The following is a 14,531-nucleotide window of genomic DNA, read 5'->3' as shown; positions in this document are numbered from 1 at the left end:
GGCACAGGCTGCCCAGGGAGGCTGTGGAGTCTCCTTCTCTGGAGATCTTCCCAACCCGCCTGGATGTCACCCTGTGCCCTGTGCTCTGGGTGTCCCTGCTGGAGCAGGGGGTTAGATTAGACGAGGTAGAGATGAGAATCTTTACCTCAACCATTCTGTGATTCTGTGAAAAAGTAACAATGAAGCTTTGGGAGTACAGACTTCTGATGTTCTCATCAGTCCTTGTTGCTAAGCTTCCTAACTCAGAAGCGAGAAGGATTTTCAAAAATTAAGCTTAAAGCATAAAGAAAAAAAGACTAAAGGAAACAGAATAATATACATATATCTTAAAATACATAAAGTGTACCATCAGATATGAAGAAAATCTGTTTAGGGTAAAGCTTGTGAACAATGATGACATACATCCCTCTCTGACAACTAGATGGGCAATTCACATACAGCAAGGATGAAGAGAAGTTTAAAATATTGAGAAAACACAAATATTATTCTAATTGTAAAAAAAAAAAAGGAACAAAGACAAATAATGAATAAGAGAAAGAAATATATGACTGTGTTGATTTCTAAGAATCCAAGAATATATAGAATCCCTCAGACATAGTCATTTTTTGCCACTTTTTAAAAAATAGTTTTACATTTAAATTCATAAGATTTAAAGAAAATGAAAATAAAGAAATTATGGACATTCCAATCATTCAACTAATCTTTTTTCTTCTCAGTTCCAGAGATGTGTGAGTGAGATGTTTTAGAGAAACTTCATCAAAACAAATATTCTAGATTACTCCTATAGGACAATTTCATTTTGTCTGTAACTTTAACTATATCTGAAACAATTTTTTCCTATCATAGCTGAAATTACTTTGAACAGTCTTATTGCCCATGTTATAAACATTATGAATGACTAATCACTTAGTGAAAAATTCCACAAGAAATGATATATTTTATACATATAGATATATACAAATATATATTTAATACTACATTACCATTATAAAAAGTACAATTTTATAAAATTTTGCTCTATCACCAATTAGCTTGTTTTCATGATGAATTACTATATTGAAAAGGATATATACAAAGAAATACAAAAGTACCTAGAAGTATACCTAGAAGTAATATATTATTCGAGGAAAACATATTTTCTTCTTTTATTTGTTGCTCATCTTCACTATATCCAGTCAATGATTGTGTCAGGTTGGAGGAAGGAAATACTTTTTTCAAAAACTTCCTTTCAATTTCAAAAAAAAGTTCATCAAGATACCCCAGATATCACCTTCTCTTTACTACAATGGTAATTAGTACATTTAAAGACAAACTTAGCCTGAGTCTTTGGCTGAATCTCATGCATCATCTAACTGGGGAATTAAGAATGAATCTCAGGTGTTCATAGCAGTAAGTGCAGGGTTCTCATTTCTTTCTACCAGTTGTTTTCCTTTAAAGTGGTGCTTCCTGGACTCCCCAAAATAAAACACTTAGAATTTTGTTTTCAAATGAAGTAGTTATTTCTTACCAATACTTATTTCAACTTTTGTCCAAGCCATGGAAATTGGATGCTCTGAGTAAAATTGAATGTTTTCAGAAATGTTCATATACAGTTTGGGAAGGACTGAGGTTGCTTTGAAAAACATTTAATTTTCCCAGGTCTGTATGCTTTAAATGTCTGCGATGAAAGCACCGCTTTCATTCCTCAGTGTTTCAGAATTTATTACCTATTTCTGGCTTGCATAAGAGAGCATCCCAGAGTAAATTCCATGCTTCATCTCTTAATGCAAACACATAACAAAACATTGCTATCATGCTTTTGAAGTTAATGGAATTTTCTCAGAGATTAATAGGTCTGGGGAATGACCATTTTTATCTTTGTAGACGTCCTATATGCATAAAAGACCTTTTGCTTGATAAAGCACTTCAGTGTGGATTTCCATTACACTGAAGGCATAAAAGTTAGCATTTCAGTACAGTATTAAATCAAAATGTTTTTCTTTGGAAATGTTCTATTTTTACCTTTAAACTTAATTGCTGACATTTATAACTGCAACTTGTAAATACTGGTGCGATGCAATTTTTATTTTTTAAGAATTTATATGCTGCTATGATACCTGTAACCTGCTGATAAAGGGCATCTTCCTACATTCATAGTGGTACTAGTCTATGCTCTTTAAGTATCTTTGTGATATTACCTTTTAAACACATATTACCCACTTGTCCGACCCGTACAAAGGGCAGTTTTACCAGCAAAATTGATCCCTTCCCCACAGAGTAATAAAATGTACTGTTGTAAGCTCATGAAAACATCTATGTATATCAGTACAGGGGCAAGTAAGACCTTTTTGTCTTCTGTATTTTAAGAGGAACCCATAGCCATTTAAAATCACTTTTTACATTTATTACACAGCTGGTATTATACTACCTTATAACATGCCTAAGGCAGTCATATTCCAGTTATTTAAGAATCACATTTCTTTCTTCTTAGCCAGGACACTATAATAATTCTATTTATTAAATCAAAACTCCAGAAGTTTATAAATACTAAAATCATTTAAAACATTGACAGCAATTGTAGTCACTGTCTATGGTTACTGGTAAGAGTAAGGATGTGTTTTACCAAAGCAAACTCAGAGTGGACTAAAATGTTCAGAGAAAATAATGTAATAAAAGTTATAGGGATCTTTCAGAGCAAAATCTGTTCAGGTTTTGGGCTTGACTCATAATCAGTTTTGCTTCTCTCCTGGTCACTTTGAATAGCCAGTTGAAAAGAAAAAAGCTTGCAGGTTTTCCTTTTAGTTGTTGATTTATATCATCTTTTACTATGGGGTAAGTTATTTAAACTGGCAGCATGTATGATAATGGTGTGAAGTCGAGACATTCAGAGCTTACCTGTGGAGGAATAGTTTAAAAGAGGACAAATTAAAGGTTGTTTGTAATGTAGAGGGAGAGAGTTTGCAGAGAGTTTGTTTGGTAGTTTATTGAGTGCGTTCATTATGCATAATGTATAAGAAACACTGGGAGATGTGATCCTTTTCCCAAAGAATTCACCTTCTGATTTAGAGAGATAAATACACTTTGCACACAAGCTGCATTTGTTAATCAGGATTAGTTTCCAAGCAGTGCAGATATATTTCTGATTTTCGAAGCATCCTTTTATGAATTAATCTTGGTTAACCTAATTAAAGAAGTATATGCTGAAGGAGCCTTAATGGAGGCTGATGGCTTGGCACACAAAGGGAAGATAAGTAAAGGTTTTCAGAGTGAAAGGAAAAAGTGGCAGAAGGTGGTAGTGGGGCTTGAGAGGCTTCAAGAATCCAAGCAGTGTCTATAGCAGGGCACAACATTATCTCTAAAAACATCTTTGGGCAGCTCTTTAGCGTATGTTGTGATGCTCAGTAGTAGTGTGTATGTCTCTGTGTGAGATCATATAGGGGTTTAATGATACTGGGAAACTTTTACTTATTTACACATTTAATCAACAGTCTTCTCAGTTAGATCTCTAACTTTTCAAGAAATTAGCTTTTTTGTCTTTATTTCATACACTTGTAATTGTGTTATCATTGAGCTATATATATGAGTTATATTATTTATAGTTTTCTAAACTTTTTTTTAACTAAGGATGGAAACACTATAGTAAAAAGAAACTTCTGATCACTATTACTACTGACTTCTTACGTCTCAAACAACATCAGTAAACATTACTTCTTGCAGCACTGGACTTACTTTTGTAAGACTGAGTGATGTGTCTAACTTGGCATCCTCTGGTTATTTGATTTCCCTGTTAATAGTTCAATAGAACAGAATTCATTAACTTCTATTTTACCTGGGAAATATATACAGCTTCCATCTCTCCCCTAAAGATCTGGCCTTCATAGCTCCCTTTTCTAAGTCACAAGGAATGTCTCCGTGGCTCCCATAGCTAATGAATTTTCTACGTGAATATTTTTCACAGAAGTTATCTTAGTCTTACTAGAGTCTAAACATAGCTTAAGTCTGAATATTGCTACAGCTGTTGTTTGTGTAATTATGTCCAAAGTATTTGGGAAATGATTTAAACTATGGAAATTCTATATATTGCATATGCCGTATAGGAAGACTTTCATATCTTGCCTGCCGTATCAGTAGTTCTTGTAACATTTGACCACAATTTCACCTACATGTTATAGAGTAGCATCTAGCACCTACTTTAGTAGAGAGAAGGGTCTCACAAAGCACTATTGCTAAATGACTTGAGATGTCATCCTAGAACATGGGCACAAGGAGAATCTTGCAGTCCAGTCACCATGAATGTTACAGTCATAGGTTCATGGCAGATGTGACACTATGTCATACCCGGAGGCAGACCAAAGGAAAGTCTCTTTGAGCTACTGTAGCAATACTGTTCTGATATTTAGAAAGCATTCTTTTGTGTTTTAGCCTTTTCTGAATATTCTGTTTGTGATGTTTTCTGAAAACAATTCAATGTTGAACCTGAGCTTGAATACAGCTTCCTACTTTTTTTATGTAGGTCCTTTGGAGACCTTGGTCCTTTTATGTTCTTGTATCTTTTAGATCGTTGCTTTCCTTTCTAACTTCATACTAGCAAAATAAATAACAAAAGGAAATGTTGCACAATAATCATTACAATAATCAGTTAATGGCAAATAAAACCTCGCACAGGTAGCAATCAAAACACACTATGGGCAAAACTTTGGAAGGCCAACTTCATGTTAGATTTTTACTGCTTGTCAAGAAATATACTGTGAAAAAATGTCTTCTTATTTTTAATAAAAAAGTCCTTTGCATTTAATAGCCCACAACAATTTTACTCTTAATTTGCTAATAAAATGCTGTAGACTTTAAAAAAAATCACTTAAGAGAACACACCTAGTTCTCACTTTGACTTCAGTATGATTATTAATGGATTGAATTGGAAGGGCAATATGAAATGCATGAAAAAGTTTATATTATTCATGCTGGTCTTATTTTACACTTTTTTCCTCATCTTCCTTTTACCCTTGTTTGTTTGACTACTAATAAACCACTGTCCCTTCCCTTCCCTTGCCTTCCCTTGCTATCCTCTTCCTCTTCCCTTTCCCCTTCCCCTTTCCCTCCCCTCCCTCCCTTCCTTTTCTTTTTAACAGAGAGGAGTGGTCTAGGAGGGGGTGGTTATTGTTATATGTAATGATCCAATTCACTGCCCTTTTCTCTGCTGACCCTTCTATACAAGTAGCAGATTGCCTTGCTGCTGTGCTTGTTTGGTCTCAAAAGAAAGAAAATCTGTTATCAGGAATGCAGGTTTCCCTTTCATACTGTTCAGCAGTAGGGAGCATCTATTTTTCTCCTCCATTTCCACAGACCGTAGGCAAATCAAAGATTTTTTTTTTCCAGACTTTTTTTTTTTAATTTAATCCCTATTACCCTCCAAGACATTCAGTCCCACAGGATATTTTTGAACTTTGTTTTGCTCTGTGGTATGCTTCCTCTGTTGTAGTTAAATACCGTCACTGCCATCTGATTTACCTGATAATTCTTTCACCTAGGCTCTGTTTCTCCTCCTCGCTTGTATCACAACTAAATTATGTTAATAATATTGGGCAACAAAAAAGGCTTTCTTTATGAAACATTGGTACCTCTGGAATACTTTGTATAGGATGTGATTTCTCTGTCAACACCATAACTTGTCTTTGTGGATTTAAATTGATTCTACATAATTATAGCTGTTTCTCTTTAGGTGTGTAGTGCTGTAAAGCCATATAATGAAAAATATTTATACATATATACATATATCTGTATATTTTGTGCTTCATTCTCAGAATTAAAGGCTGTGTGTGCCTTTTTTCTTTTTGCCTTTTAATACCCCTTGAATGTGTTAAGCTTCACAAAACCATTGTGCAAAAAGGTTGTGCCTCTCCCCTTATTCTGTAGATGATCAGCTGTAGAAATATCGCATGTATCAAGACCATAATAAAAATGAAGTATTGTCAAGAACTGAACACACTTCATTCCATCTTCTTCTTTCAACTCTGCTAACATTTTCCTGTGTTACGTGACATCAGCTTGAGGTTCTTTCATGCACTGTAAAAAAAAAAAAAAAAAAAAGAACAATCATGAGAAGTAACCTTTCAGAATTTAAAATATGCATGCAAATGTTTTGGGTTAGCCGGTTTCTTTCTTGATGCAGTCTGTGCCTTATGCAACTGGCTTTGGGTAGAAACTAGATCATTATTTGTCTCTCTTGCTTCTGTCATTTGGCCAAACTACTCTGAGCAGAGTATCTGCTTTTCTATCTGCATTGTTCTGCCTAAGTCAACTTTCAATTTCCTTCTGTCCTCAGACTACACTTGTGGTGTCTTTCAGCAGTAGAAATGAATTTTCAGTTCTATCTTTTGTTCTCATAAACTCCTTATCTTTGCTAAAATGTTTTTATCCTATCCTATATTTTTCTCAAAAATGCCCTATGCATCCTCTTGCACAAGGGAAGAAGCAAATGAAAAAAAAATGATAGGATATTTTTTTCCCTGTCTTTCTAAAGAATTTTCCATCAACCAGCTGTATATATGAATACAGGAATAGTCTAAAACAAAAGTGAACAGCTGGTGAGATTAATCAGTTTGCCCCAAAAGTTATTCAAATAATTAAGAGGCATGTTTATGTGCATAAATCAAAATGCATTTATGCATAATTGGCAATCATAGTATTTGTTTATTGGTGATGGATTAATTATGAATATGTTTTTATCTCTCTTTGCATAAATCTTAGGAATCAGGAAGCAAAGAAATCCTATATCTTAATTAAAAAAAAACCTATATATTTCTATTTATTAATCTCTTTAGACATAAAAGTTTGGTTAACAGAAAGCTGTATTTCTGATGCCAATGAGCATACACCTCCTAGATACCCAAGGCTGCTGTTTCCAAATGTTTATAGCATATGGAGTACATAATCACATTACTGATTTTCATATATGATACTTGCTTTACTCTAACTTAGTTGCAATTCATGGACTGCTGTTTAGAGAATTGTAGGCCATCTAAACACCTGCTAGCATTTGTCCATCTGTCAAAACTACTAAAATTACTATATGTGGTTAAAGCCGTAAGACACATAGTAGTCATAAACTTCAGACAAATCTTTTTATTTACACAGTGGAATAAAGTATTATGGTTAACATATTTTATCTTGTTTGAATACTATTTTATTTACACATGTGATCACAGCTTTTGCATTGGATTTTTTCAAGTAGAATAACAACACTATCCAGATAACAAACCTAATGTACCTAAGATTTTTAAATGCCTTTGCCCTTGTAGTATTGGACCTTTAAGTAGATCAGTGTTGGTTCAGCAACTAAGAAAAAATATCCAGATAATATAATTAAGCAGTGTAGCAAAAGCAATTTTAGAGCTGAGTTATTTGATGAAACGAATTTTTACAGTAAAGTAAGTTTATTCAGTGATCCAGAGAGGTGCTGGTAGTCCTGATCAGGGTTCTTTTTATATCTGATTTGGGAAATAATGCTGTTAGAACCATTGAACAAAATAGTGTTCTTTGAATTTGACCGTAGATTTAAGTATAGATCTATTTTGGCAATGATAATACAAAAGCACTACTAGTGCTGCTTTTCATCTAGACTCTCCCTAGGCATATTTCATGTATATGTTGCTATACCCCCAGCCATCTGAAACACAACAGGGACACTTTATGAACAATATTCTTGTCTGATGTACTTTGAGGTCAGAAATTTATGTAAAATAATAGTTACAGTGAAATACTTTGCTGCATACATTTATGAGAATAAACTCTATATAACTCTAACATGATAAAATTGCCTCTAATTAAGCAAATGACAGTTTTGACTTTGATTTTTGTCATTCCATGTTATAGTTCAGAACCAAATCACCCCATTTTTTTGTTTTGTTTTAGCATGAAATAACTAAATATATGCCAAAAAGTTTAATGTGACTATCTACATTGATAAAGAATTCCCAGCAAGTCACCCTAGTGAATACACTTTAATATTCTTTTTTATTATTATTGTTTTTGTAGAAAAATATAAATGATTTCTGAATCATTTGTATGCAATATGAATTGTATTCTTGGAATCATATTTGAAATTCAGGTGTCCTGTTTTATGTTTTTATTTCGTTATAATTATTCATTTGAGTGTTTTCAGTAGTATACAGAGTGCATTAGCTGAACTTGTTTCTAATGTAGGTTTAACCAGTACATTGACTAGACTCTTTTCTGGTACCACGAATTACGATTTATTAAAGTGTTATTTCCTGTCTGCAGTGTGGCCTAATTTGCAAGTGAGAAGGACTTTGAGTAAGTTTAAGTGGTGTATTAGTTTAGCTAAGGTACATATATGCTGTTTGGTGCTTTTTAGTAGTAGTATTGTTGCAGTTTGTATTGAATGGCTATAATGTTGAACTAATGCTGTTCTTGTATAGCATTCTGCTGTTAATGCCAACATTTCCTTCTCTATGTGACATAATATATTGAAATCCTTGGAATATTAGTCTCTTTTTTCATAATTACATCTGCCTTATATATAGTTATTGTGTGTGTTTTGTTTTTCTTTCTCCTCATTGGTCCTGTAATTTTTGGAATAATTTTTGGTTTAGATATTCTTTAGACAGATAGTCTACATTAAAGGACAACAATAATAATAATATCGCTTTTCTGTTAACAGCGCCTGTCAAACGGCTCTATAGACTCAAATGATGATACCAGTCAAGTCGTGGAACTTCAGGAGCTGCTTGAAAAGCAAAACTATGAAATGGCACAAATGAAGGAACGTCTGGCTGCACTGTCATCCCGGGTGGGAGAGGTAGAGCAGGAAGCAGAGACTGCCCGAAAGGAGCTCATTAAAACTGAAGAAATGAACAGTAAATACCAGAGAGACATTAGAGAGGTAAGGGGTTCATCACATTCCACCTCATACTCCTTGGCAATTGGTTCTTTCATATTTGATATAAATTGATCAGGGTCAATAAAGATGGGAAGCAGAAGTCTGGCACTGACATGGGAACAGTCCTTGGACACAGGAAGCCCAAAATTGACACTAAAAATAGTATTAGAAATCTGTAAGAAAATGTAGAAATCTATAAGAAAACATCATTAAGAGCAAATTTGTATAATAATAATAATAATATGAGGAAGCTCTATCCTCTGTTATTTAGTATTATCAGTGTAGTTCCTAATTTTCAGCCATTTCACATATTTATAGTGAAGTCTAGCAGAGACACTGGTTAGTTGATAATTTTTAAATAAAAATTTATTATCACTACAAAATCTGCCTGTAAATGCATTTATAAAGCTGTAGGTGCCTTTCTGTATTTTTTTGTGGGGCCACAAAAGATGCAGAAAATGCATCTTTCTCAATGCAAATAAAATGATGTGTATGTCAGAAAAAAAAAAGAATTAAGCAAGTAGTTATTATTTATGTAATCTCTTTTATTCAGCAATATGGAAAATATTATCTTGGGACTAGCTATTGGAATCAATTTATTTATTCATGGTTTCTCACTTAAATCTTACTTATATCAACATCACTGCTTTCATAATATAACACAACACATATGGCAAGATGTGCTCATATGTAAATATTTTCATTGTGAAAGACTATGTGCCAACATGTAAGTTCTTTTAAAATGCAGTAGTTTAAATCTAACAAACTTTCTGCTTTCAATAAAAGTAATTGAAGTGGAATATCTAGTTCATTATCAATGAATAATGTAAGTTAAAGTTATTGTCTTCATTGGGCCAATATTATAGAATATTACAGAATATTAAATATATATATCCATGACATATGGATATGTTGCCCGTATAACATATGTTATATATCTAACATTTGGTCATTTATTTTCCTGCAATTTCAGACATGTTATCTGCTGCCTGTTACATATACTTTGGCACAAAATTTCCCATATTACTGCACTGTGATATTTATATTATTATGTGATTATAAAATATTCTGATCAAGTTTGCCCTCCTTTAAAAAGGAGATAAATTAATGTGAACTGGGGTTATGTTTGCTTCACAGAGAAATATTTAGACACTATTAAAATAGTGACCACAAGTATCTCCTTGTAAGAAATCTTAAAGAGAATAAATTCTGTTTAAAACAGAAATATTACTGCTATGTGTACTTTACATCCCTCTCTACTGTTAGCATAAAAAATAAACTGGTATAAAACTATGTGACATTGTAATTTAACTTTTTTTAATGTTAGGCAATGGCACAAAAAGAAGATATGGAAGAAAGAATCACTACACTGGAGAAGCGCTACCTCAGTGCACAGAGAGAATCCACCTCCATACATGACATGAACGATAAGCTGGAAAATGAACTGGCAAACAAGGAAGCCATCCTGCGTCAGGTTCAGTATTTGATTCAGTCACTTTCTTCATACAGCACGAAAACTAACACACAAAAAGGGGTCGAATCTACAGGAGGGAGGCCAGGCTGCTTGTTTTACATCAATGGACAACTTGCACGTAGAAAATTAAGTTGTTGAGCATCTCTAAGCTTCATATCACATACTGTAACTATGAACACAAAATTAACATGCATATTCAACACCATTAAATGACTGTGATTTCTAACAGTCTTGCATAAATGCACATCAGCTTATCTCCTAAGTGAAAGGTTTCTGATATAATGCTTTCTTTATATATATATATATATGTATTTTATATATATTTATATATATGTATTTTATAAACAGATTCAGAATAGAAAGATATAAATGTGAAAAAAAAGTCTCTTCCTCAGGAATGACCAGAATTTGTGTAAAAAAGATCATAATGACTTCAAGCATTAATAGTCCATAAAAAAGACTTTACAGAAACAATGAAACGATCTATGAATACCTTTATAAAAGACTATAAACTTATTATGCAGTTTTCTCTCATGGCACTTTGTCTCCAGGGTGACTCCAAAAGCTCTATTGTAAAGTGAACAGAAAAACATTGTCTAAAATTTCAGGAATATGGTGCGAACTGAAAGCTAATATGAAGTGAATATTATTTAAACTGTAAAAGGTAAAATTGCTCCTCTTTCTCAAACTGTAAGAGATGGAATTGCTCCTCTTTCTCAGTATCAATGACTTTATTCTTTTCCACCTATCATGACTTCAAGCAAAATAAAATGCTACCTGGGAAATAGGTTTGTTTGATCTGATAACCTGTTTATATAATTGTATGCAGATACATTTACACACATGCCTTTGTATATACACATGTTTAGCAAAATTAAAACATCAGAACAGAACCTCTCTGATTTATTCCAAATTGTTTGGACTATTTTAAGGTGCATCTTTAATCAATAGAAAAAAAAAGAAAAAAAATGTAGCTGCAGCTCTCTGTAAAGGTTTTCTTGCTCCCATCGTGAGTCATTCTGCGTTGTCACGAACTACCTACTCAAAACAGTGATTAAATAGAGCTAGTCTTAGAGTACATAGAAGAAATACCTAAAGTTCATTTGTGATATTGCAATACAAAAAGCACTTTTAATGCTTTTGAAGGATTAAAACAAAACAATCTAAAAGCACACTCCTCTTTCATTATGGCTTTTATTACATGGAGGGAACAGGGGAGTGGGTAACACTAAGCCATCTATGAATTTTTAGTCAGGTAGTACATCTCATTAGGCCAGAAGATACTTCAGTTATCCAAAGATTTTGAAGTCCTACTTTTCTTTGGTGAGTATTAAAGATTAAGCAATTTTACTGATGTAAAATGAGGTCTAATTATAGGCTCACAACAGTGTCTCTTCAACCAGGATATGGTAGTGAATGAATTAGCTGAGCAACAATTGTTAGATTTAACATCACTTAATATGTTGTTGGCAGTTGTTCAGAAAAATTGCATTTAGCAGTTTGTTCAGAAAATTTGCTGGCAATTTATTCTTTTAGAATTGTTCCTCTTTGCTCAATTTAGTCCCTATATATTTCCATGTTAGACATGTAAAAATTCTTGTTTTACCAGCAGCAATATTTTCATTCTGTTTATCTAAAGAGCATGTAAAAAGCAAGGAGCTTTTTGTTGATCTTCACTGGAGCTATTTTACGCCACCTTTTCTTGGCCCACATACGATGCTGAGCTCTCACATTAGCACAGCTGCCTGCCCCACTGCTTTCAGGATGGGAAACACCTATGCCTGTAGTCGTCTCGATTGCTCCTTTGATAGCTAAGGAAGGAAAATCTTAATTCTGCATCTTTCTATCTTTGGCCTTCAGTTGGAGGACAAGAACAGGCAGCTGCAAGAGCGCCTGGAGCTGGCGGAGCAGAAGCTGCAGCAGACTATGCGGAAGGCTGAAACGCTGCCCGAAGTGGAGGCCGAGCTGGCGCAGAGGATCGCGGCCCTCACCAAGGTACTGGCCTGAGAAATAGGTTAATTTCAGAGTCCTGGCTGCGACCGGCACCCAGAGTCCTCCTCCCTTCAAAGGCAAAAATAACGTGCTCTCAAGCTGACTCGAAATGGAGAAAACGCTTCCTGCTAAGTATGTACCACAAGTCTGAATTACCTGGAGATGTTCTCAGCAATGTGCTTGTAATTCCTGCCCTTTTGGCCACAGGTTAAATAGCTATTTGTAAGTTAACCTACAATAAAGGAGCCACAGATTTTCAAAATATTAATTAACCCAGGAGGATTTTGATTTATGGGTATTCCACTTAAGGAAATGGAGAGGGAGGTGAGGGGAGGTGAGTTATAGTGCTCTTTAATATTTTCATGCATCATGCTTATGAAACAACAATTATTTTCATCCCCCCAAATACTATAAAGCCAAATCTTAATGGTAGCTGGGATCATTTTTGCAAGGCAATTGAAGACGATTTGCTCTGCATACTTGCAGTACATACTTAGGAGGCTTGTTTTAATCATTCTTTCTACTGTGTAATCACAAAGACAGATGTGAAACACTATGAGGATTACAAAAAGTGTGTTTTTTTTCTGATAGCAGCTTGTTATCTGGTAGCTTTCTTGCAGAAAAATACAAAGCTGAGAACAAATTTTCAGTAGTGTGGTTATCATATTTGGCCTCTGTATACTTTCAGATATGCATGTAGTTAAAACCAATTTCAGGCAGTATCAACTTCATTAAGATAGATGGTTACATTTTTCTTTCCTCCTAATTTCCCATCAGGCAAAAATTAAAAATGTGTTTGAGAGAGTATTATATATCGTTCTGATTTATCTATCATATATATTTTCTCTATTGCCAAGGAATATTTCTGGCTATTTATATTCCTAGACATTTTTATATTTAATAGATTTTTTCTTTTTCTGTAATTCTCATGTTTTTCTGCTTATACAGAAGACTTAAGTGCTAATTGGCTCATTAATAAAGCCTGATTTTTATGTAATTTAGTTAACTAGAAAGAGAGGCTTTGGGTTTCATTCAGTAATCAAGATTTTGTGCTGTCCACTTTAGGTTTGTGTGAATGGGTGGGAATCTGAAAGGCAGACTGGAAATGGTGGAAAAAAGAAGAATCAACATAGAGAGAGCTACATGAAATACCAAATATACATTACTGCATTTTAATAAAAACCAAGATGCCCATAAGAGCATCCCTTGGCAACTTAATGTTTTCTTTTTTTTTTTTCTTTTTCTCAATCAACAATTAATCACATATTTTAATGTCCTTAGTAGCTTAAAAATATTGTTTTCTACTTTAAGAGGACTTTTCCTGAATAATTTCTGCAGCAATTAGGCACCAGTAAGTATTTTGCAGTCTCCAGCATGTCTTTTCTTGCAATTGAATTTTTTTCTTGAACATATATTAATTACAAGCACTGAAAGAAGAAGTCCCACTCCAACTATGCAGACTACACAGAGATATTGCTGTTACTGTGGCCATAATCTCCAGTACACATCTCTGTTTGTCTTCTTACATTGTTTCGCTCAATATGGTTGGAGAACAGTGAACAGAGCTGACACACCACCCCATTTCACTTTGATGGACTTCATCAAAGTCTTTTTGCCGAGACGGAAAGCCTGAGAAGTCACTCAGACTGTAATGTCAGTTCTGTCCATTTCTCTCTGATTACACAGAAAGCTGAAGAAACAAATGCAAGCTGAAAGTTGAAGTCCCGTATCTTTCATGGATAATGTAAATGTAGCCTGGAAGCAGTGACTACTACGCTGCAGTTGCTTCAGCTTGTTTGAGTAGCCCAGATTTAGCTGCTTGGGATGATGTTAACGGGCTAGCTACCCTATGAAAACTCAAAAAACTGCCCAAGAAGCTGAGTAACGCTGAAATAATTTTGACAGTGTTGAGCTTTATGCCAGTACTCTGTGCTCTGTGGATACTACTCAAACTAGCTGTCTTTGGACTAACTTAAATCTGCCTACATAAGCTGTGGTCAATGTTTATGTGTACTAGGTAGTAAAAGATGAGTCCCCTGAATCAGCAAGATTCTTTTCACTGAAAATGATCCCAATTTTTTGATTCTCCTTTATTTTATACTACCTCAATGATAGTGGATTCACTGAGATTAAGGGTGTTACAGTGATATGAAAGTAAAGGTGAGTTGAGCCTAATATATTTTACAT

The 14,531-nt window shown here is 34.1% G+C and overlaps 1 protein-coding gene across 1 annotated transcript in view; it reads left to right on the top strand.

Annotated features, from left to right (window-relative positions):
* The window catches only part of PPFIA2 (PTPRF interacting protein alpha 2), a 117,932-nt gene that overhangs the window by 45,375 nt on the left and 58,026 nt on the right, over window positions 1-14,531 (top strand). The window contains exons 5-7 of the mRNA XM_026049711.1: window positions 8,660-8,881; window positions 10,206-10,352; window positions 12,213-12,347. Of these exons, the coding sequence (XP_025905496.1) occupies window positions 8,660-8,881; window positions 10,206-10,352; window positions 12,213-12,347 (504 nt within the window). The remainder of the gene's footprint in view (window positions 1-8,659; window positions 8,882-10,205; window positions 10,353-12,212; window positions 12,348-14,531) is intronic.

The sequence above is a fragment of the Nothoprocta perdicaria genome, unplaced genomic scaffold (genome assembly GCF_003342845.1).
Source record: "Nothoprocta perdicaria isolate Ctin4 unplaced genomic scaffold, notPer1 scaffold_61, whole genome shotgun sequence".
Taxonomy (NCBI): domain Eukaryota; kingdom Metazoa; phylum Chordata; class Aves; order Tinamiformes; family Tinamidae; genus Nothoprocta; species Nothoprocta perdicaria.
The sequence above is the reverse complement of the archived record's forward strand: the minus strand, read 5'-3'. Positions and strand labels throughout refer to the sequence as shown.